The 21,707-nt window shown below is 55.9% G+C and overlaps 1 protein-coding gene across 5 annotated transcripts in view; it reads left to right on the top strand.

The window, feature by feature from the left end:
• ASAP2 (ArfGAP with SH3 domain, ankyrin repeat and PH domain 2) overlaps positions 1-21,707 on the top strand; it is a 122,079-nt gene that overhangs the window by 61,475 nt on the left and 38,897 nt on the right. For all 5 annotated transcript variants that reach the window (XM_037528544.2, XM_037528543.2, XM_037528546.2 and 2 more), the window contains exons 4-9: positions 8,498-8,572; positions 10,059-10,108; positions 11,129-11,258; positions 14,157-14,242; positions 19,810-19,885; positions 20,366-20,452. In XM_037528544.2, the coding sequence (XP_037384441.1) occupies positions 8,498-8,572; positions 10,059-10,108; positions 11,129-11,258; positions 14,157-14,242; positions 19,810-19,885; positions 20,366-20,452 (504 nt within the window). The remainder of the gene's footprint in view (positions 1-8,497; positions 8,573-10,058; positions 10,109-11,128; positions 11,259-14,156; positions 14,243-19,809; positions 19,886-20,365; positions 20,453-21,707) is intronic.

The following is a 21,707-nucleotide window of genomic DNA, read 5'->3' as shown; positions in this document are numbered from 1 at the left end:
CTGCGCGTCCGCAGGGCATGGTTGCGTGTCGGGGGAAGCCTGCTCCGGGCTCCGCGGGCCCTGCTCTTCCCTCCCCAGTCCTCACCTCGGTCCCCCCGAGGGCCCAGCCTGCAGGATGGGCGCGGGAAGACGTGGTCCGTCTGCACGAGGGAGGACTCCAGCCGCAGGAGAGACGAGACGCGGCATTAACGGCACATGGGTGGTTCAGGGGCTGGGGCATGTCAGGCACGTCGGAACCACAGAGACGTCCATGGAGCGGGCGGTTCGGCCATGCCAAGTGCTGAGGACAGCTCATGAACTTTAATAAATGCAGTGGGGGCCTGCGGTTAGCGGGTGTGGGGGACAGGGAAAGGGAAAACTCTTCTGGCCCTTTCTAAAGGGCACGGGTACTGTTCGCACCCTTGGGGTAGAAGATGGCGTTGTTTGGGCCATGGGTCCAAAGAAGCCTGGGACTCGCCAGTGGCCCACGGCATGTCTGTCCCCAGCCGTCCAGGCCGCCGACTTGCCAGCGGCCCTCTAACCTGCTCTCCGCACGCTGCGGGCGCTGTCCCCGCAGCTCAGACTTAGTCCAGTCCAGGGCTGGGAGCCCCAGGCCTGAGCCCCGGGGCTTCTCCGGGGGGCTTCCACGGGGTCACACCTGCTGATACACCTGGCACCTTTGCCCCGATGTACGAGGCCACACAGTACACAGCCCAGCTGGATGCTTCGAGACGCGCAAAGCCTTAACTCTGAGCAGCTTTCTGGGCTCACACAGCCTCGACCCAAAGGGACGCCCAGCCCCGGTGTGCCCCGAGCCCCGGAGAGTAGTGGGGCTGGTGTTGTTATAGGGCAGCCCCAATACAAAATGGGGTGCCTGACTGTGGGTCCTCACCCGTGCTCTTAAAAGGACTTATCAATGCTCCACTGCAGGCGCACACGAAAGGTTCATGAAAGGTTTATTGACAAGGGAAGGGCAACTGAGGGAATGTACAGCTCAGGGAGAAGAGTGGGAGACAAAGTTTTAAATGTATCCTACCCGATCCGCCGATCTGGAATCCCAAATGGCGCCCTGAGAGCTGGCCGCGAGCCAGGAGCCGTGAAGCCGGGAGGCGAGCCAGAGAGCGAGAGACCCCAAAGCCCACGTGTCTGGTTTTATACCAACCCTGGCTGCTTAACCCCACCCTCAGGTCCCAGCCACCTTCCCTTGGGTGGTGACGGGATGTGTCTTTCCCAATGTCCTGATGGCTTTGGTCTGGGGAGGGGGTGGCGTCCACAAAGCCTGTATGGAATTAGCTCAGGACATCCTCTTCCCCGAACAGTGTCAGCCCCAAGTTTGGGGCTTTGACAGTGCTGTTAGCACTACGGAAAGATAGCACTTCCCCTAGTCACCCCCAAGGCCTGTGAGGTCAGGAAGGGGAGGAAAAGCCCCCTGGGAGGGGACCGGGCAGAGCGAGGCCTGGGCGGGAGGGGAGAGCGCGCGGGGAGGGTGAGGCCAGGACACTGCTGGCCACTGTCCAGATGCCACTGAGCCCAGGGCAGGCAGCGACTCAGGTCAGCCTGGGGCAGGGGCTCCGGACACCTTCCCTGCCTCTGCTGTGGAGGAGAAGCCTGTGAGAGCCAGCAGGGGAGGAGAGACTGGGTGGTCACTGCTCCAGTGTGAGATACGCCCATTTCCAGGGGAGGGAGCTGGTGGCTGGAGGAGCTTGAGGGCACAGAAGGGGGGGCATGGGCCAGAAAGACTAGGGATACCTCCATCTCCCGTGGGTGATGTGCTCAGGGGCACACAGGCTCTTGCCGGGGCCTTGTCAGCCAGTTTACACTGATATGTTCAAGGTCTCTCCTTCAGTTCAAGGTTTCCCCTTCATCGTGTGAATCCCCTTTTGGGGATGAATTTCCAGCAGTTCATTAACCACTTGTTCAAGTCTGAAGTGGAACAAACCACATCAGTACCCTGCCCTCCAGACTGTGCTTACAGAGCACTCGACCTGGTCCGTTTCAGCTCCACCCCCGGGAGCCCGGCCTCCTCGCATCACTGAACCACGGGGGGGCTCCTTAGAGGTGCAGCCTCCAGGCCCTCCCTCCCTTGGCTGCTGGGCCAGAACCCTTGTTTTCCTAACTCCCCAGGGGTGCATAGGCACATTTAAGTTGAGGGGTGTTGCTTCAGAGCAGAGGTTCCCAAAGCGCGACCCCTGGACCCACACAACTCTAGCACCACCTGGAATGTGTCAGAAAATTCATGTCCCCCCACCCCCCAGGTCACTGACCTGTGGTCCTCAACTCAGTGCCCCTGAGCCCCGCAGAGCAGAGCGGCGGAGCGCCACCCCCAGAGCTGCTGGTCCATTCGCAGTTCTAGTAAGTTCCCTAGAGATGCCAACCTGGCTGGGACAGTGAGGTCCTGGAGGATGTGGTGGCGTCTTCTGACTCTGTGATGGCGAGACTGGGGTGGTGCCCAGGTCCCTCTGAGCCACAAGCAGCCCCGAACCTCTGACTCCATGTATGAAACCATCTAGAATGGGAAACTAGTCTCCAGTGACAGACGCAGAGCTGCAGTTGCCTGGGTACCACTTGTTGGGGAGTGAGGAGCTGGGACCTGGGGACCCTCAAGGGGCACAAAGAAACAGGGTCATAGATGGATGTTCTTTGGACAGTGCTCTAGACCAGCATCTTACAATTTAGAAATTTAGGCCACTGGTCTAGAGCATTCTGTCTCCAGAACTATGTGCACCAAACTCCTGTGTCTACAGCTACTCCACCCAGTCCAGTAAGCCAGGAGCCACACGTGGCTAAGCAGCCACCGAGGTAGGGCCCATGCAACAGAGGAATGCAGCCTTCAGCTTGATCTAGCCAACCAGAACCTGGCCCACAACCTGCGTTGCCCTCACCAGCTCTCTGACACCCCTAGCAACACCCCTCCCTCCAGCGTTAGGCTCAGCCCCTGGAGGTGGCCTGAAATGCCTGGCAGGGGCTGTCCTTGGTAGTGGCGTCCTGGCTGCTGCGGACCCTCTGCTGGGAGGGTGTGGGGGCTTGGGTGACTCTGCTGCGTGCACGGCCTTCGTCCTCTGTGTGTGCTGTCGGCCTCTGTGTGCTGGCTTCGCTCCTGGTCAGCTCTGCGGTCCAGCAGCATTTGTGCAGGTTCTAAAGGAAACTCCACAGGTCCCAAGTGTTGTCCGCGGTGTCTCAGGTTTCTAAACTCACGTGACACAGATGCGTTTCCAATACGATTCTCTGGCCGTTTCATGTGGTGATGATTTGATCTTTTGGTTACCCGCAAGGGGAGTTGGACTCTCTTAAGGGTTTTGGAGGAGAGTCCTGGGAAGACCTGTTCTTTAGTTTCATGAGCCCAGAGCCAGGAAATTGCTGCCTGGGGCCTTTTTCTGTTCTGATTCTCTCTTCCCAATGCTGCGGCTTAAAATGACTGCACTGGATCACGAATCCTGCCCAGGCTCCCGCTGGCAAGGTCGTTTGGCAAATCAGACTTAACTCATTGCCCGAGTGAAGGAGAAGGTAGCACAGAGCTAGCCCTGCCCCCCCCGCCCCCCCAAACAATTAGCACGAGAAGCCTTAAAGATGAGAAACCTTAAAGATGACTGTAGCTGGCTCTCAGCGGCCCCGCCCCTTGCCTTATCTGGGGTTATCTGCTAATCGGTGGTGGTGGTGGCAGTAGAATGCCGTGTCCCTCCTGTACGATGGCCCACCCTCCCGCTCTCCCGTCCCTGCAGGCTGAGTCATTTTCCTCCTTGTGCGATTACAGCTCTTTGACTACTGATTGACTCATCCAAGTGAACCCAGCAGAAGCCCTGGCAGACGGGGAGGGGTGGGCTCCGTGAGGACTCCCGTTGCTGTGGAGTTTGCCTCCTATTTAAGTGAGTGAGATAATTTGATTACAGGCACTGGCTGCTGTTTCAAAATGCCTGTTTGTATCCTTTACTTGTTGCAAGTAAGTCAGATAAGAGAAGGCCCAGTGCTTCCTTGGGGCGGAGGGAAATACCCTGGTTGAGTTACCCAGGGCTCATTTCACTCTTTCTGTAGATCATTACATTTTCGTTACTCATAAACTGAGGCTGGCACTGCTGGAGCTCACGGATGTGCAGTAATCTTTGGGGTGTGGTTTCATCCTGGCCAAGAGGTGAGACTGGTATCAGCTGCAGCCTGAGGCAGGCGGGACTGCCCCTCCACACACACAGGCAGGCTCAGAGCGGGACTTAAGGCCCCGGGGCATTCGTGCCAGGGCAGGACATCTGGGCTGCAGAGCTCTGGCTGTCTGGGCCCGGGCAAAGGCGAGAACAGTCATTTCCTGGACGTTCACTCTGAGTCAAAGTGCCCTTGCGTGGGGAGCGTTCCATCCAGAGGGCAGTTAGTGTAAAGGGCAGACAGAGGCTGGTGTCCAGGAGACACAGGCTGATGCTCATTCAGTCCATCGATGGGTTTGAGACAGTCAGTAAAAGAAATCGTGAGCTGGTAGGGTGAGTTGCCCCACTTCCATCTGAACAGGTGGACTAGATCGCAGACTGGCAGGCCCTCCACGCAGTCTGGCTCTCCACGCTGACCAAAGGCACCCTCTAGACAAGAAGCATTAGACCCTGACTAGTGTTCATCTCACAGTTCCCAGAGGGAGCAGGCGGAGAGCCCCGTGCGCAGGCGTGCCCAGTGCAGAGCTGTTAGGGGAGGGCACTGCGGACCATAGGCGCCATCCTCACCCCACGCCTGTGCAGCGCCTTGGACTCCGGGCCCAGTGCGCCATGAACAGACCTCCCAGCAGCCGAGCTGCTGGAGCCAGGGCAGACTCATGGGACGGGAGGTGGCCACGCTCTTGCCTCTGCGCCATGCTGCCCCCCGGCCTCCTGGGAAGGAGACTGGGAGGAGACATGGGGAGGCTACTCTGGTTCTTGGCAGAGCAGCGGCAGCCATTGTCTTGACTTCACGGTGGATTATCTGGGACACTGTGAATTCCGAGACTCTCCTGTCCCGGCTCCCTGGGACCTGCTCGTCCCCGCCCTGCGCTCCCACCAGAAGGCGCCTAGACGGCGGCGAGCTTTCAGGTCCCGGCTGCCTCGCTTTGAGCTGGCCCTGGGCATTCGTCCATGGGTGTGGGAACTCTTTGGGGTTTTGTTGGGAACATCCTTTCTTCTCTCCCATCTCTGCGCACTAAACTTACTCCAAATCTAGCGCCCTGAGTCGCTTCCTTTGCCTTTGTGCGGCGGATGACTGGACCCTTTTAGGGCCCCGGGGGGTCTCTGAGTGCCCCTCAGAGACTAATGAGACTAATGTGCTACTGAGAGACTCAGGCTGAACCCCTCTCCTGCACAATTCACTCCTGCACATGCCCCTCAAAAGCCCTGCCTGGTTCAGTTACACCTCGCGGGCTCCAGGGATCTTCTCTCTGGGAGGCAAAGGGCCACTCTTTGGGGTCAGGTCTGTAACTGTGTGTGGAACATAAAGGAACAGACAAAACCAGACAAACCCTAGAAATAGGACTGCAGACTTGAGGCTACTAAAGGGGAGCAAAGGGGCGGGGGGACCCGCAGCCTGCGGCAGAGCCTGGGTGTCTGGTGGGGGCTGTGGTGTGGCGACATACGTCTGAGGAGTGGGATCCTGTTCCCCTAAACCCTATCCTGTTGTAAGACACCGTGACCTTCAGAAAGAGAAAACTTCGCAAAGAAAAAGAGAGAAATGAGGTCGACACACTGGAGCACGTCTGCTCAGCCACCCGGAAGAAAACGTCTAACTAGCTTCAGTCATAATTGAAAGGATAAAAATGAAAATTGCATTAACCTCTCACATTTTCAACGATATATTTAGCTGTCAAACGCTCGGTCTTGATGCGGGCGCGGTGAGAGCCACTGTTGGCTGCTGGTGAGAGGCTGCTGGGTAAGCCGCTGTGGAAGGCCGCGGAGTGATGTCCACTCAACATGTTTTCAAATGCCCATGCCCCGTTCTCTTCTCGATTTTTAATTTTATCTTTTAAAATTAATACTAATAAAATGATCGGGCCTCCCTGGTGGTGCAGGTGGTTGAGTGCAGCGCTGTGAAGCTGCCCGCAGCCTCTGCAGCGCCGGTTCAATCCCGGCCGGCGAGGGTCCCACATGGCGCGGCAGACCTCTCCTGTCTCCCCGCTGCTCCCCTCAGCAGTGTCTTCGGTCCGTCTGCCTGTTTTGTTCCCTGCTCTGTCTCTGGTGAATCCTTTCACCCTCCCACACATCTGGCCTGTACCCCAGTTCTTGTATAAATAAAATAAATCTTTTAAAAAAAAGAGAAAATGATAATGCACACACATTAAAAAAATAAAAACCCCTGGGATTCAGTTTGCATTTGTAACAATTAAAAACAAATACAGCGTTAATGATGTAGAGCTTATGCGGAAAATTCACCCATTTCAAGGGTACAAGTCAGGAATTTCTAGTAGCTTTACCAAGTGGTTCATCTATAACCATGAATCATTTCGGGGACACTTTTGCCCCTAGTAAGATCCCCCGTATCTGATAATCCCCATCCGCACCTCCAGCCCCAGGTAACCACTAATCTACTTTCTGTCTCTCTGGTAATGATTTAGCTAATTATTTTCTGATTACACAAGTAATAGTTTCTTATTTTAGATCATTTGAATTACTCAAAAAAAAAAAAAGACCCACACCCTGGAAGGACCCCCCCCCACTTGCTGCCTCGGCTGTGGCTTTGCCACCCCCTGCACGTGTGACGGGTGTCCTGCGGCCCGTCTGCTTCTCCGCCCGGCACCTTCCCCTGGGGATGCCCCTGTCCACCTTGCAGGACTTTGGAGGCTGACTCAGCCCCGCTTAGTGACCGCCTCCCTGGAGGTGGGGCCAGAAGCAGTTTTCTCTCCTCTGAACCCCTGGGGGTGGTTTCCAGCTCTTGGCTGACTTGGTGTCCAGTGTGGACGTGAGCGCCTGAGGACTGAGGTTGTGCCTGTCACTTTGGCCCCTAAGCCTGTGTCTCCAGCGTCCCCCGGCCCCTTCCTGAGGGCGTCGTGCTGGGCTCTAGCAATGCAGTTCTCACCGCCAGGCACGGGCCCTGGCCCAGAAGCCAACCCGGCAGAGTCACTCACGGACACAAGTGAGTGAAAGCGGCCTCCCAGGGTGTGGCTATGCCTGGATTTTCACTCGTCTCTGCCGTAAGACTTCGCTGGTTACTGAGCATGACTCCTCTCCTTGCCTGATGTTAGTCACCTGTACCCACCTTCTTGTCCGAGTGAAGTAGTGACTGGCATTAAAGTGCTATGTGAACCACACTGGGGCTGGCGGCCTTTCCACTGCTGTGGACAGCCATCTCGCTGGCTCGTGCTGGCCCTGCATGCACGGCCTGTCTGCAGGCCTGCTGCAGGCCTCCCTGGACATGCCGCGTGTGGACGGCAAGCCAGGCTCTCCCCCAAGCCCCGTGTAACTGAGTTCTGGAGCCTTTGCCATGGCACCTCCCCCAGTCCTGACCCTCCCTTCTGGCTGTTTCTGATGCCCCTAACCTGCCCGAGCCTGGTCCACAGTGGCATTGCCGTGGTCCTGTTACAGAGCACTCCCTCCTGTCACCTGTATGACCTCGTGTTACACTCACCTTTGCAGTACTTAAAAGCTGACCTGATCCAGCCAGTCTCAGTGTGGGGGTGCAGGCACATGACAGTGTCCACCCTGTGACCTGTTGCGTGACCCTTCTGCAATGGCCGGCGTCCTCGGCTGTGCTCACACACGTCCTCCTGTTGCAGCCGTGATGCAGGGCGCCAGCCCAGCCTGCCGGCGGCCACGGAATAACCCAGCCTGGGCGATGAGACGCCGCGAGCTCACCTGGTTGTCCCATTGAGGAAGCACCTTGTTGTTCTGGAACCTGGGCAGTCTCCCCCTGGAACGTCTCCCCTGGAGCTCCTGGCTTTGCTGCCCTCATGTTGGGACATTTGCTCCATGTTGACAGCTTCGGACACCACCAGCCTCTGGCCTTGCTTCCGGGCAAAGCCCAGGGCACCTCACCCAGTGCCTCCTGCCCCTCCTTTTGTCTTCTTCCCAGTGACACACGCACACACACGTGCATGTGCCCCTGCAAGCACATTCGTTCTATTTCTCAGTCTCAATGATCGCCCACACACATTCACAGGAGACAGGAGCCCCCTCACTTCTGTTTCTCCTTTTGGTGTTCCTCTTGGGCACTGTGCTGAGGCTGGGGACCGAGCACTGAGCAGAGCACGGCCCGGGCAGGGACGGCACATGGTGGGCAGCGGGCAGGCCTTCCCTTCCTGCGGTCAGCGTGGCCCTTCATTGGTTATTTTCTGCTGTTTTCACCTTTCACAGACCTCGTAGGTGAATGGTAGGTGGTGACGATGAGGAAGCAGATCCAGAGGCTTCATTAGCCACGCTTCCCCCGCGAGACAAGAGTGTTACACATGGAGGGGAGAGGCAGGCGTCCCTGTGCGGGCTGGGTGCAGGGGAAGGTGACTCGCCACCCAGGGACCTCGCGGACACCCTGTGGCCCCGGCTTCAGGCACAGAAGGAAATGAGCTGCTCTGTGCGTTTCTGTCTTGCAGATCCAGAACATGAACAACATCATCTCCTTCCCGCTGGACAGCTTGCTGAAGGGGGACCTGAAAGGCGTGAAGGGGGTATGCCAGCCCATTCATGCTCCCCCCCCCATGGTGTCTGCCCAGCCGTGGGGCCCTCCCACATGGTGCCTCCGACTGGCCCTTGACTCCATCTCCTGGGACCAGCCCTGGAGGGGGTGACTCGACGTCCCAGTGGTCACCCTGTGCTAACGGTGGCGGGGAGGGGGGGACGTGCAGGGAAGGCAGAAACGGCCCATTTAGGGACAGCAGCTGACACCTGGGCAGAGAAGGCAGGGTCCAGGCCGCGTGTCCCTGACGGGGAGAGCTGCACTCGTGAGCACAGGCTTGTCTCCCGCCCTCCAGAGGATGGGGCTTGCTGCGCCCTGCCTCTTAGCAACGCTTGGGCTGTGAATCGCCCCCTAATTTGTGGGTGAGGAGAGTGGGGCTCGAGGGGAGCAGCAGACAGAGCAGCACCCTGGCTCTGCATGCTGTGGCACAGACGTGGGGTGAAAGGGGAGGCCGGCGCCAGGTTTCCAGGAGACCCGGAGGGGCTCAGCTCAGGATTCCCAGGGCATGTCCGCACATCGCAGGCCCAGGCTGGCCCGTGTCAGGGACGTCTGCAAAGGCCTCTCAGTCTCCCTCCCCAGCGTGCCCAGGGGAGTGGCAGGCAGGGAGGACAGGCCAGTGGCCGCAGGACACCGAGTCATCTACCAACTGTTCCCTGGGGGCCAGGACACGTGCCGCCCCAGGAAGCCATGGCAGTGGTGGGGGGGACACACCCCGGGTAGAGTTTGGGCGCAAACCCCCGGAGCCTGACACCACCTGCACCTTAGACTCTGGGGGCCTGAGGCCGCGAGTCCGCAGCTGCTGGACACGAGATGAGGCTTACGGGGGTGGAGCTGAAGCCCAGGAAGAATCCAAAATTATTGGTATAAGCCCCTCCCCCCAATGTTCTCTCGTAAAACTACCCCGAGAAAGGGATCATGAATAGAGCGGACCCCTCGAGAGAACTTCAGGGGTTCAGGGCCTGTGTGGGCCGGGCCTCATCAGGAGGGTACTGAGTTCCAGACCGAGAGGAGGTGGGGAGCCCAGGAGAATGTGAATGGCTTTTCTAGTGGAATTATTGGGGTTACATGCGTCAGGGAGACTCATATATTAGCAAAAAACGTCAGAGTCAAAATAAATTTCTTTTAGAGACGAAATGTTAAGACCTTCTGGGTTTAATTTCAGAAGGATGCCAGGGCGGAGGGCAGAGTGGGTGAAGCCAGATGGGCCGGGTGAGGACTCGTTACAGTGGGGCGGCATGTGCGTTACAGGAATCTTTCTGTGTCCTCTGTAGTTTCTGTGGTGCAGTTTTGGAAAAGAAAATGAGACAAGGCGAGGCCTCTGCTCATGTACCTAAAAGCCTGCTCGTCTCTCGCGGGGTCACACGCGTCGTGTGTTTTAGAAACTAATGCCCCTTTCACGACTAGTTAGGACTAAGCGGGTTTCTCGTGCCCACAAGTTAGTGATTAGTCCTGTCTAATTTATGCCTCTCTGTTTCCAGGATCTCAAAAAGCCTTTTGATAAAGCTTGGAAGGACTATGAAACAAAAATGTGAGTGTTTTCGTTTTTAAAATAAGCATAAGTAACGCGATTTCAGTTTAAATTGGGCTTTTATTGCTTAAAGGTGTTGTCTCAATAAACCTTAATCCAGGAGAGAATTGACCTGACGCTGTTGCTGGGGTCTGTTAGAGGCAAGGCACCCTGATCCAGGTCCCGCCCCCCCGAACCCCGCTTAGGGTTTGAGAAGCCGTCCGCTTCTGGCTGTGTCTGCATTTCTCTGCTGCTCCGTCCCCTTGGCTTTGGAAAGGGGGAGAAGAGTCAGGTGTTGGGGTGTCCCACCTTTCTGACGTTACATGATTGCGTCATCTGCCAGGAGAATGGGAAGAGGGGTTGTGGCTCCCAGAGGCGCCAGGGCCCGCCCACAACTCACTGCCAGGCTGGTTGACCTCAGACCGGGCGACCCTCCCAGTCAGGTCTCCTTCCCAGAGGGGCAGTGGGATGAGCGGGCTGGCCGGCGCCGGCCTCAGTTACTGCCCCCCCCTGGGGAAGAGGAAGAGCCCGGAGCCCGTGCTTGCGCCGTCGTTGCTGCGCGCCGGGTATTAAGGAGCGTTTCTGCGTGACTTGACCCCCAGCCACCTGGTGGAGAGCCAGATGGAAAGGTGGGGCCCATTTCAGGTGTAACCACCAGCAGTCACTGGCTGGCGTTCTTGTATTACCAGCCCTGGGCATATGTTTGGGGGTGATGAATCACAGAAGTCGCACCAAGGAGAACACACCCCCTGATGTCATTCCATTCTGGGGGTCTGCATTTCTGCCTCTGAGCTTGTGGGGGCCGGAGGGTGGGGGGTGGGTGTGAGGCCCCTGGGGCCGGGTCTGGACCGAGCGGGTGCTGAGGGAGTAAGTGTGGAGCAGACTCTCAGCAGAAGAGCGTCTCCCTTCCTGGCGGCCGAGAGGCTGTCCTCATCCTCAGAGGGCCTCGTTCTCACAGGCGGGGGCAGGGTCGCGCGAGGTGGTCAGTCTGCAGCGCTTGCCCGTGGCGTTGTGACTGACCCTGGCTCTGTTCACACGCAGAACCAAGATAGAGAAGGAGAAGAAGGAGCACGCCAAGCTGCACGGCATGATCCGCACGGAGATCAGCGGGGCCGAGATCGCCGAGGAGATGGAGAAGGAGCGTCGCTTCTTCCAGCTGCAGATGTGCGAGGTGGGCGGCCGCGGGCGGGGGCGGGCAGTGCCAGCCTGTGAGTGTCCCCGCTCCCTGCTAGCGGAGCCTCGGTCTCCCGGGGGTGGGACTGGGTGACACCCACTGGGCGACGCCCACTAAGCGCAGGGGCCAGTGGCTGGACCTGGGCATCCTGAGCTGGAACCTGAAGTGTTCTGAGAGCGCAGGCTGTGGCGCTGGGCCAGTGGTTCTCGGGGGGGCGGCTCTCCTGGTGGGGTAGCTCGGTGGTTGGCGTTGTTGTCAGCGGTTGATGTGCACTGACGTCTCTGTCTCACTTTTGGGGTTTTCCGCATCCCTTGGCTCTTCCTGTCCCTCTGTTCCTTGTTCGCTGCTCGAGTTTTTCATTACTATTTAGAAAGTTATCCAGAGCCCAGAGCGTTAGGCAGGAGAGGGTATTTTATGCATGTGTTTCGAACAGACCTCCCGTGTGCTGACACCTGCCTGGCCTGTTGCAGGTGGTGCTGGGGAATCAGCTCAGATGCTGGGAGACAGGTGTGCTGTGTCCTCAGTCAGGGACACGCAGGTCCTTGTGTCTGAGAGCAGGTTTGGAAAGGGCGTGGTCAGGTTGTGCCCTCTCTGACTAGCTCGGAGGAGCCCGATGACCCAAACTTGAGAATGCCCCGTGAATGAGGCCCAGGCAGCAGGTTGGTAGGGTCTCGAGGAGAGGGTGCTGGTCCACACAACCTGCCCTGTCCAGGCCCTCTGCGGGGTCCCCCCGCCACTCAGGATTTCTCTCGGGTCCAGGAGGATGGGTCACAAGAACTGGCTGAGCTATCCTCCTGCGTGCACTGCTGAGCGGAGCCTTGAGGTCTTAGCTCCAGCCACCTGCTGTGCTGGTCCCGGTGCCCCTGGGCCCTGTCTGCCCGCATAGCAGGGACTGTCCATGGACTCAGAGCTTCCGGAGGGAAGGCATCTGAAAAGGATGTCAGCTGGTAGGCAGACACGGGCTGGCAAGGGCTTTCTGTGGAAGAAGGAGCCCAGGGCGGCACCTGAAGGCGCATACATAAGCTGCAGCTCAGATCTCTGGTCTGTTCCAGAGACTGTTCCTCAAACAGGAGTTCCTGAGCTGAATAAGCATTTGACATCCTTTAGATGTTTAAAATTTGAGCTGCCTGTTGTCCATCTAAAGGGAAGGCTTTCAGACTTTTATTTCCAGATATAGAAATCCATCTTCAACGTGCATTTTATGAAGAAGTTTCGCAGGTTCACTGTGTTGCCAGATGGGCGTTACAGAGCTCCTGTGAATGGAGAGGGTGTGGGAGAAACCCAGGCTGCTTTCTTGATTGTGAAGTGAAATCTGCTCTTAGAATTCAGTCAGTAGGGCCTCCCTAGTGGCACAAAGGGTTAAGTCATAGCACTATAAAGCTCTCCACAGCCTCCGCAGCGTGAGTTCAATCCCTGGCCAGGGAGCTACCCACATGGTGCAGCAGACCTCTCCTGTCTCCCCGCTGCTCCCCTCAGCAGTGTATTTCAGTCAGTCTGCCTGTTCTGCTCCCCACTCTGTCTCTGATGAATCCTCTTACGCCCCACACCTCTAGCCTGTGCCCCAGTTCTTGTATGCATAAATAAATCTTTTTAAAAAAAAAAGAATTCGGTCAATATAAAAGATATAGCAAAAATTTCCCCAGATTCTGTGCACCGAAAGATAGCCAGTTTAACACTTAGCTAAACAGCTTTATATGTGCCTTCATGAAAATTAATTTGCACAAGCAAGCTCAGTCCCCACGGATGCGTTCTGACCTGGCTATTTTTGCTCACGAGTCTGTCCTAAATGTCTTTCCCTGTCGGAGACGTTGCTTTATGGGCTCCATGGCTGTGTAATGCTGTCTGTGCGGATGCACCGTTTATTAATTGCCCACTTACTGCATTTGGGTTATTGCCATTTTCACAAGGAAAGCTTTCAAAAGAAAGAAACTTCTCTTCTATTCATCTGTGTAAACGTTTATGATGCTCTTCTTAGAGTCAGTTCCTGTAAGAATTTCTAAGCCAAAGGTAAGCGCTTTCAAGTTTGACATATTGCCAAGCCGCTTCTTAACTATTTAATCATTTTGATACATTGCCAGACATCTTATTCAATTAACAGTGAATAAATGCCACAAAGAAGGGAGACGAGGACTTAAAGGCAGTGAATGTAGGTGAGGAAATGCTGTCGTTTCCGGTGTCAGAGCCCCTTCTGGTCCCCTGGGCTGCGAACCTCCTGGGTTCTTCTTGGGAGAACCCCGAAAGCGAGTCTCCCAGTTGCAGCTGGAAGTGTGGCAGAGGCACATCCCCTCCAGCGACCCGCCTCCTGGGCTCTGCAGACCACACCCAGGGGCGGAAGGAGCGGGCCTGACAGAGCCCTGGCCCTGGCTCTGTGGTCCAGCAGGGCACGCGCCTGCACGGCTGCTGTGCCTACATCCCCAGGGCCGCCTCGTGTCTGGAGGTCGCTGGATGCAACTTAAAAATGCCTTTAATTCATTTCAACTTAAAATTTGGTTTTTATCGCCATCACGTGCTTTCTCAGTTTTGGGGAGGGGGATTAGCGGCCTTGACGGGACATCTCAGCTGCCCAAGGTCAGCAGCTGGTGCTTCAGGCGATGACCTGCCTGAGGAAAGGGAGCGGGCCAGGAGCCTGCTGACGGGAGCGCCAGGGTGGCTGGGCCCCTCGCGCTCATGCTGCTGCGGTTAACAGGGGCGCCTTGGACCAGGTGGTCCAGGCCCTTCCGTGTTAAATGACCCGTGTATCCGCTCATCCTCCTGCACCACTTGGACACGCCGTGTGGCGGGCAGAGCACCACCGTCCGCCCGGAGCGCTGCCCGCTTCAAGGACGTGGATGAGACCAGCTCTGACCTGGGCAGTGCACGTGCAGCTCATGCTCTCCCTTTGTTGTCTCTTAACAGTATTTGCTGAAGGTCAATGAAATAAAGATTAAAAAGGGAGTGGACTTACTGCAGAATCTCATCAAATATTTTCACGCCCAATGCAAGTAAGTTCTTTTTCTTTGTTCTCGTGTCATTTCAAATGTTTGCTTTTTTATGGCGACATACAGCTCGTTGGCCCTGGGCCTGGGAAAAGAAACACTCACTTAAAAACCCCGGGAAAGGGAATCCGGTGTGGATGCGGCCATGGCAAAGGAGCCTTGAAAAGCTGCCCCCAGGAACGGCCATGGCTGGGCCACGGGGCCGTGTGATTTCATTTCTTTGAAAGGTCAGGAGTGGGCAGCTGCAGAGACAGAAACAGGCAGCGGCTGCCAGGATGGGGTGGGGCAGATGGGGCGGGGCGGACGGGGCTGCCGGCCACAGGGTTTCTCTTTGTGGGGCTGCTGATGCCCCGGATGAGATGGTGCTGCTGATTCCACAGCCCTGGGAAGGTGCGAGAAACCACCTCAAAAGTGAATTTTTGAGAACATTTGAGAATTAAGTTTCAATGAAAAAGATGCCACAAGGACCTATGGTAATGACCAAATACGTTTATTTTTGTAGAGGCGCAAACTGGTTTGCCCTAGCAGACTCTGGTAATTCTCAGATGCTCTGATTCGTACTGAGCCACTGTGTTAAACTGAGAAAAGGCTTCCATCCGGTAACCTGCGGAGTCAGGCCGTGATGAACTGAGGAGCCTCTGTGGGGACGAGAAGGAGAAACTCCAGGTTCCAGGGCTGCCCAAGCACCAACAGGCGCACCCTTCCATCTGGCCCTCACCTCCCAGCCTTGTTTTCTGTCCTGCTGCTCCTTTTCCTCCCAGACCCCGGCCCCCTGGGGCCCCTGCACATGGGGCTCCTCCCTCATGCCTGCTGAGTGCGTGGTGGGGAGCAGCCCCGAAATGCCGAGGTGAAGTGCCTTCCGGTCCAGCCTCGGCGCCCATCAAGTAGGGGAGTCAGACATCAGCCAACAGCTTTTTAACTGGACGTTTTAAAGGGTTCAAAAGGACTGAATCAAAGGAAGACTGTAATAGAAGGAGCTCGGGTAGATGGAGATTGGAGACAGGGATTAGAGGGTTTTGTTTTATTTCTTGCTGTTTTCTCCAGCAGCCAGAATGCTGGCACACAGTAGGTCTTCAAATACTTCCTGAATTGGCTGTAAGCCTCTTTAGGGGAGACATGTATCCTGAGATGTAAAGGGTGAGGAGGGGCTCTTAGGGATAGAAGAACATTCCAGGCAAAGGCCAAGGCTTGAGGCCATTCCAGGAAGGCCAGTGGGACAGGAGCTGGGGGTGGCGCTGGGGAGGGAGAATTGTCCTAGGACCCCAAGGGCCGTGCACATCTCTGAGGCTTTTCAGCCCGGTTTTACATTCTATCCTGCATGGATTAGGAAGTTCTTGAAAAGGCTGATACCGAGCATCCATTAGGCAGGTGTTTCCTGAGCTCCTGCTCTCTGCTTGGTGCTTTTTTTTTTTTTTTTTAAAGATTGATTTATTTATACAAGCACTGGGTACAGTCAGAAGCGTGGGAGGATGAGAGGATTCACCAGAGCCAGAGCAGGGAACAGAACAGACAGACTGACGAAGTACACTGCTGAGGGGAGCAGCGGGCACAGCAGTTGAGGTCTGAGCACCATGTGGGACCCTCGCAGGCAGCTGGGGATCGAACCAGCACTGCAGAGGCTGCGGGCAGCTTCGCAGCCCAGCGCTCAACAACTGCACCACCAGGGAAGACCCTCTGCTTTGTGCTTTTTAAGGTTCTGAGGTACATCAAGGAGGAAGCAAAGGTCTCGCCTCCTGGACCTCATCCTCACAGGGGCAAACAGCTGTCTATGCCCCACAAGTCCAGTCTTGGGAGTGAGTGTGGCCGGGAGGGGGCACTGGGTGGGGGAGCAGGCTGGTACCCCACAAGGCTCCTTCCCTCCCATGTCTGCTCAGGTGAGGTTTCCATGTGTGCCAGACGGCACCGGTGGGATGTGGGCCACACCTGGGGGCCGGCGCTTGGGCTAGACAGAGGGTCCACAGGCAGATGGCGGGTCTGCCAGGAGAAGTCTTTGGGGTCAGATCTGGCCCCACAGGCCGAGTCCCACGGGGGTGAGCCTGTACGGAGCCCACCCCCCTCTCCACCCCATGGTCCAGCTCCGTGTGACGACTCCTCTAATGTGATTCTCTGCCCCGACGGGGCATCTGCTCTCCCTCTGTGTCCCCGCCACTCTCTGCACACCTGCGTCAGGGCAACTTTCCTATGCTGTCCTGCCCCCATGGCACCATGCACCTTCCAGGAAAGGGCCGTGACATTTATTTTCATCTGTTGTGCCACCCACATTTACCTGACACACTTTCGCGGCCATGACTGGCACTGTCGAATTAAACCCAGCTTTGCTTTGGAATCCCCAAGGCAACTTTGGGGACCTTGCTTTTCTGAAGTAGGAGGTCAGACAGCAAAGCAAGTGGCCAAGCAAGTCATCTGAGGATAGAAGAAGAGGAAGCCGATCTCCTCTCTCACGGGTAGAATTTCCGAGGTGAATTATTTCACAGAGACCATGGTCCTAGCTGTGACTAAGGCAGAAATCCCTCTTTCAGTTCTGTGCAGCCCTGAGTGTGGCAGTGTAGGAAATGGGCCACTTCCCTGCTCATACTTTATTTTTAAGAAGAAGCTATTCTGGGATTTCCTTTTTTTTCCTCCCTTTATTTTGCCCAAACTGATCAGTTGGGTAGCAACAGACCACGGTGGAAAGTGAACTGTTGGCCTTTTATGGGCTTTGGCCCAGTAACCTTTGGAAATGACGCGTCTCCTGTCACTTCCTTTGTGGATGTGGGAGAGGGAGCACTCACTCTCAAGTCGTTCGAATAGCTGGACTTTTTAAAATTCATAGTTTGGGCATAAACTGTGTCTTCGGATGAGAGTGCTGGTGGCTCCATCACCTGGCAGCCCTGTGGAGTCCCTGCCCGTGAGGCCCGGCCCCTACCCAAGGAGCGGGTCGTGCTGGGCCGGGGTGTGGGAGCCCAGACTGCCTCTGCCTGTTATTTGATTTGAGGAAAGAATTTGCATCCCCCCTCGCTCTGCACTCCCCGCAAATGTGTCTTATCAGCTTTTGCTGCTAAGCTTTGAGGATCCTGTGGTCGAGCGGATTCTGGAAATGGGTTAAATCACTTAAAACCAACACACGGTCATGTGCTGCTAAGTGGGAAGGGGCATGGACTTGACCTGTCCCTTGAGCAAGGGCCTGCAAGGGCCACTCTGGCAGCTGCTGCCCAGTGCATGTGGCACCCGTTGGCCGAGGCACAGTCCGGGTGGCCTGGGGGTGGCAGGGAGCCGGCTGCCAAGCACAGACCCCTCACGGTGTGAGCCCGGGGGGCTGCTGTGCTCACCTCCGTGGTGGCAGCTTGAAGGCTGACTGAACCTCCACGAATGTGTTTTAAAGGCTTGGAATTTGGTCAGGCCAGCTAGAAAACATTTGATTAGAAGAGGTGGCATTTGGCGATATTAACGGGGGTGTTGACGGGAGCTCTGGATGTGTCAACAGTTCCACCTGCCAGGGGGCGCGCGGGGTGGCTCGCGCTGATAGGCAGCCAGGTGGCGACAGGACCCCTTTCTTTGACACCAGCCCCACCCCACCCCCCGCCAATCTGATTTCATTTTGGGGGTGCACCTAGGTGCCAAAACAACGCCTCCATGGGCAAGGTGTGGAAGGACAAAGGCTTCGGAAATAGAAGGTTTCCAGGGTGATGCTCCAGCTCGGCAAACAGACTGCAAAGGCGAAACCAAATGTTCAGTGGTGACTCCAGGGGCCCTGCCCCGCATCACGCTGGACGCCATGTCCGATAGGAAAGGCCCTGGGCCCCACCTCCAGGCCAGGAACCCGCCCGGGGACCATCACAGCAGCTGCCCTCTGCCCGGGCAGAGGCGTTTACTTCCACGCGGCCTCCTGATGTCTTCCTCCCCTCCCGTGCGCTTCCGCTCTCTCCCTCTCCCGGCTGCCTCCCCCTCCCTCTAGCAAGAATTGGGGGGGATGAGGGAAACAATTACATAAAGACTGTAGCGGAAACCAGCAGAGAGCAAATGAGCCCATGCGGGAGAGGAAAGCTCAGTTTCTCTTCCAGCGGCTCTGTCTGCTCTGTTTCAAAGGGCGCCTGCCCTGCGCGCATCTTTGCCTTGGAGGCTGGGCTCAGAGCCAGGCCCCGGGTGTCTCTGCCCCGGGTGTCTCTGCCCGGACGGTGGAAACACTCCCGTGGAGAAACGGTTATAACGCTGACGCCCTTGCTGTGCCGGGAGCTTAGTCTGTACTGGGGAGATGAGTAGGCGAAGCGGGCGGGGGCATCAGGACACAAAGAATGAAGTCTGAAGAGTAAGGTAAGCAAACGCGCAGCCCAGCCCCCATGATTCCCATCGGCAGGGCCCCTGGCCACGTCCGGAGTGCCCCTTCTCCCTTCCTTCCTCCTGGGAATCGCAGCTCTGAAGCCATCTGCATTGTTTGTCCAGCCCCTCCTGTTTACTACATGCTCGACATGGGAAAGCCCCACAGGACTGTTGCTAAGTCTAAAAGAAATAAATATCCCCTCACGTGGACACAGGCGAGGCCCAGATGGCTTTGTGAAGATGGTCTCCTTGGCTGCCAGTGAATTATTTCTTCATTGGACAAATGTCATGCGCTTGAAATGTGCCAGACTTTGTGGATGTTCTCAGACTCCTAGAACTTCAGATCTCATGGGGTAATTTTGCTTTAAATAGTCCCACTCATGAATCCACAGCTGCAGCGCTGGTGAGCGTTTTGAAGTAAAAGACAGCATGCTGAGAGAAGGGAACCTCTCTCGAAGTAGAGGCCGTGGGAAGCCTCACTCAGGAGGTGATGCTTAACTTACAACTTGAAGACTGAGTGGGAATGAGGTGAAGTATCGATAGAGGATATGCTGCGGGGAGGATTCTTTACTGGGAAGCAACAGCAGGTGCAAAGGCCCTGAGCAGGAAGGGCTTGGTGGGGGGGACAGGCAGGTGTGTCTGGCATGTACAGAAAGGAAGAAACACTGTGTGAGCTGAAGCCTGCAGTGACAGGGTGTGAATTCTGTGCTGAGCAGCTCTGGAAACCTTCTCTCCATCCTCCGAAGGCGCACGGCCTCCTGTTGCTGAGCGGAAGCCTCCTGTTGCTGCAGAACCTGTCCTGCTTCAATTGTGTTCCCCAGTCACTTGCTATAAATGAGTCTCAAGCGTTGCTGAGTCTGAACTTGAAAACAAAGATTCCTTTTGATATTTGATCTCCAGGCCTCCATGCCCGCCTCCCTTCCCTCCTGCGTGGGGGAAGCTTGGCGGTTAATGACATCACACCAGCTTGTTTTTTTTTTTTTTTTCCCCTGCATTTTCTTCTACTAGCTCTCATCTGTCAAGGAAAATACGTGTATGTGAGATTCTTGTTTGCGTTCTCAGCCTCAGCCTCTTATGCTCCGGGATGAAGCCTTTGCTGTCATGTTTAGCTGAGTCCTGTTTCCCTTTACAAACTGAAAATTCAGCTCTCACTTCACAGGGGGGTCAAGAAAAATGGCAAATAACTGCAGTCACGTTCAAGAAGTGTTTTCCCACCACCTGACAATTGTTTTTCTTTTCACCAAGCACAATCTCTGTTTTTTCCTTCCTCCTCTTAGTTTTTTCCAGGATGGACTGAAAGCAGTAGAAAGCCTCAAGCCTTCCATTGAAACCCTCTCCACTGACCTCCACACGGTGAGTAGAAACACTCTCCCATCAGCGTGGAGACGGTGTCTGTGCAGCTGATGCTCCAATCCTGTGTCATGTCTGTGTCTTGCATTTGCTCCTCAGCCCAGCCCCAAGGGGCTTGGCCTTCCCCTCTGCCCCCTTGGCTGGAAGGAGATTTAAGCAGTAGGAGGCGTTTCTTACATTGATGCAGACCTTCCCTGGGAAGCCCGGCATTTCCTGTGGCCTCCGTCCTGCTTCTCTTTGCTCTTTTTAAACATTTTTATTGAAATAACATTGGCGTATAACATGATGTAGGCTGGAGGCGTACAGCCTTATAAATCAGCACCTGTGTCTACTGCTAACTAATAAACAACAAACTCTTAGACTGCCCACACAAAATGGTGGGTATAGGGTCGGGGTGGGGAGAGGAAAGAGGTGGGTAAGTGGGGTGACAGGGGGCACTTGCATGGTGGAGGATGGAAACGTGACTTGTTTTGTTTTCTACAGATCAAACAGGCCCAGGATGAAGAAAGAAGGCAGCTGATTCAGCTTCGAGACATTCTCAAGTCAGCGTTGCAGGTTGAACAGAAAGAGGTGAGAAGATTTAATTTTGAAAGCACGCTCAGAGGCTTTGGGACTGAGGGTGTGACATCCGTCCCCTGGGTACTCGCGTCTCAGTCCCAGGCTGTGTCGATGCATGAAGACGTCCCGCTGGCCCTTCGGTTTCAGGCGACCACCTACCCAGAAGCCTTTATTTCAGCGGAAACATTTCCTCTAGGTGTGGCCTTGATAGCCTGTGCAACTTTTTTGCACGGTCATGTGCCTGGTGAGGCTCAGGGCCGGCGGGTCTCTCTTGCTCCCCATTCGTGTCTGTGATTCTGAGCCTGGAGCTCTGCAGGCCCTGCCTGTCTACCCCAGCAGGCCTCTGAGCCATCGGCCCCAAGCCTGTGTCCTTAATTGTGAGCAGCTTTCCCATGGACAGGAAGCCCGGGTTCCTCGGCTCCACCTTCACGTCATACTTCTCTGCACGCAGACACATCAGCAGTGACATTTTGTGTTTGGGGGCTAGTTAAAAAACAAAACACTGAGTACATTTTTAGGGTCATTCTATGATGATTTTGCTATAGTGGGGCTATATTATAAGGTGAGTTTGACATAAATCCACATCCTTGTCAATGAAGGGTGTGTCTAATGCGTAGCGCCTAGATCTCAGGTAAGTGCCTGTTGAGCGTGAGGTCACTGTGGACTGTTCGGTGTGCTGCTTCCAAGTTCCTGTACTTACTATAACGGAATGTTGTTTTTCTCCCAAATGCATTTACCTTTGTGACCGAAGTCTAGGAGAGTAAGTAGTTCACTATTTTAATAAATTACGGACGTTTGCATGCTTCCTCCCCGTCTGTGTTGCTGGCCGGGAGCTTTCATCTTCCCCCTTCCTCTGTCCACTGCCGTGCGTTCACAAAGCCTAGAGAGTTTGAACGCACAGATATTAGTGCTGCGGAAGTTTCAAGTTTACATTTGATGCTTTTGGTCCTTTGTGAAGATGAAGCCACTGTCCATTCCCGCCCACGCTCCCCGGCCCATCGGCAGCCCGGCCCCCCGGGGAGCCTGCGCTCACCCCGCAGCCCGTGAGCTCCCGTCACAGGCTCCCTTCGACTTCTTTCCATCTCACTCTCCTCTGGGCTGCTGGCCGTGTCTTCATCTGCAGACACTCCCTCCTTGGCCAGTCCGGGAGCCGGCTGTGGACGTGACCCCCCCACCCCACCCTCCCCTGTGGCTCCCACATGCTAGGGTCATTGTCTCCCCAGAAAGAAGGCTTTTCCCTTGTGTCATGTTCCATTTGATTGAAACG

The sequence above is a fragment of the Talpa occidentalis genome, unplaced genomic scaffold (assembly GCF_014898055.3).
Source record: "Talpa occidentalis isolate TD23 unplaced genomic scaffold, MPIMG_talOcc4v2.1 talOcc4.5, whole genome shotgun sequence".
NCBI classification, from domain to species: domain Eukaryota; kingdom Metazoa; phylum Chordata; class Mammalia; order Eulipotyphla; family Talpidae; genus Talpa; species Talpa occidentalis.
The sequence above is the reverse complement of the archived record's forward strand: the minus strand, read 5'-3'. Positions and strand labels throughout refer to the sequence as shown.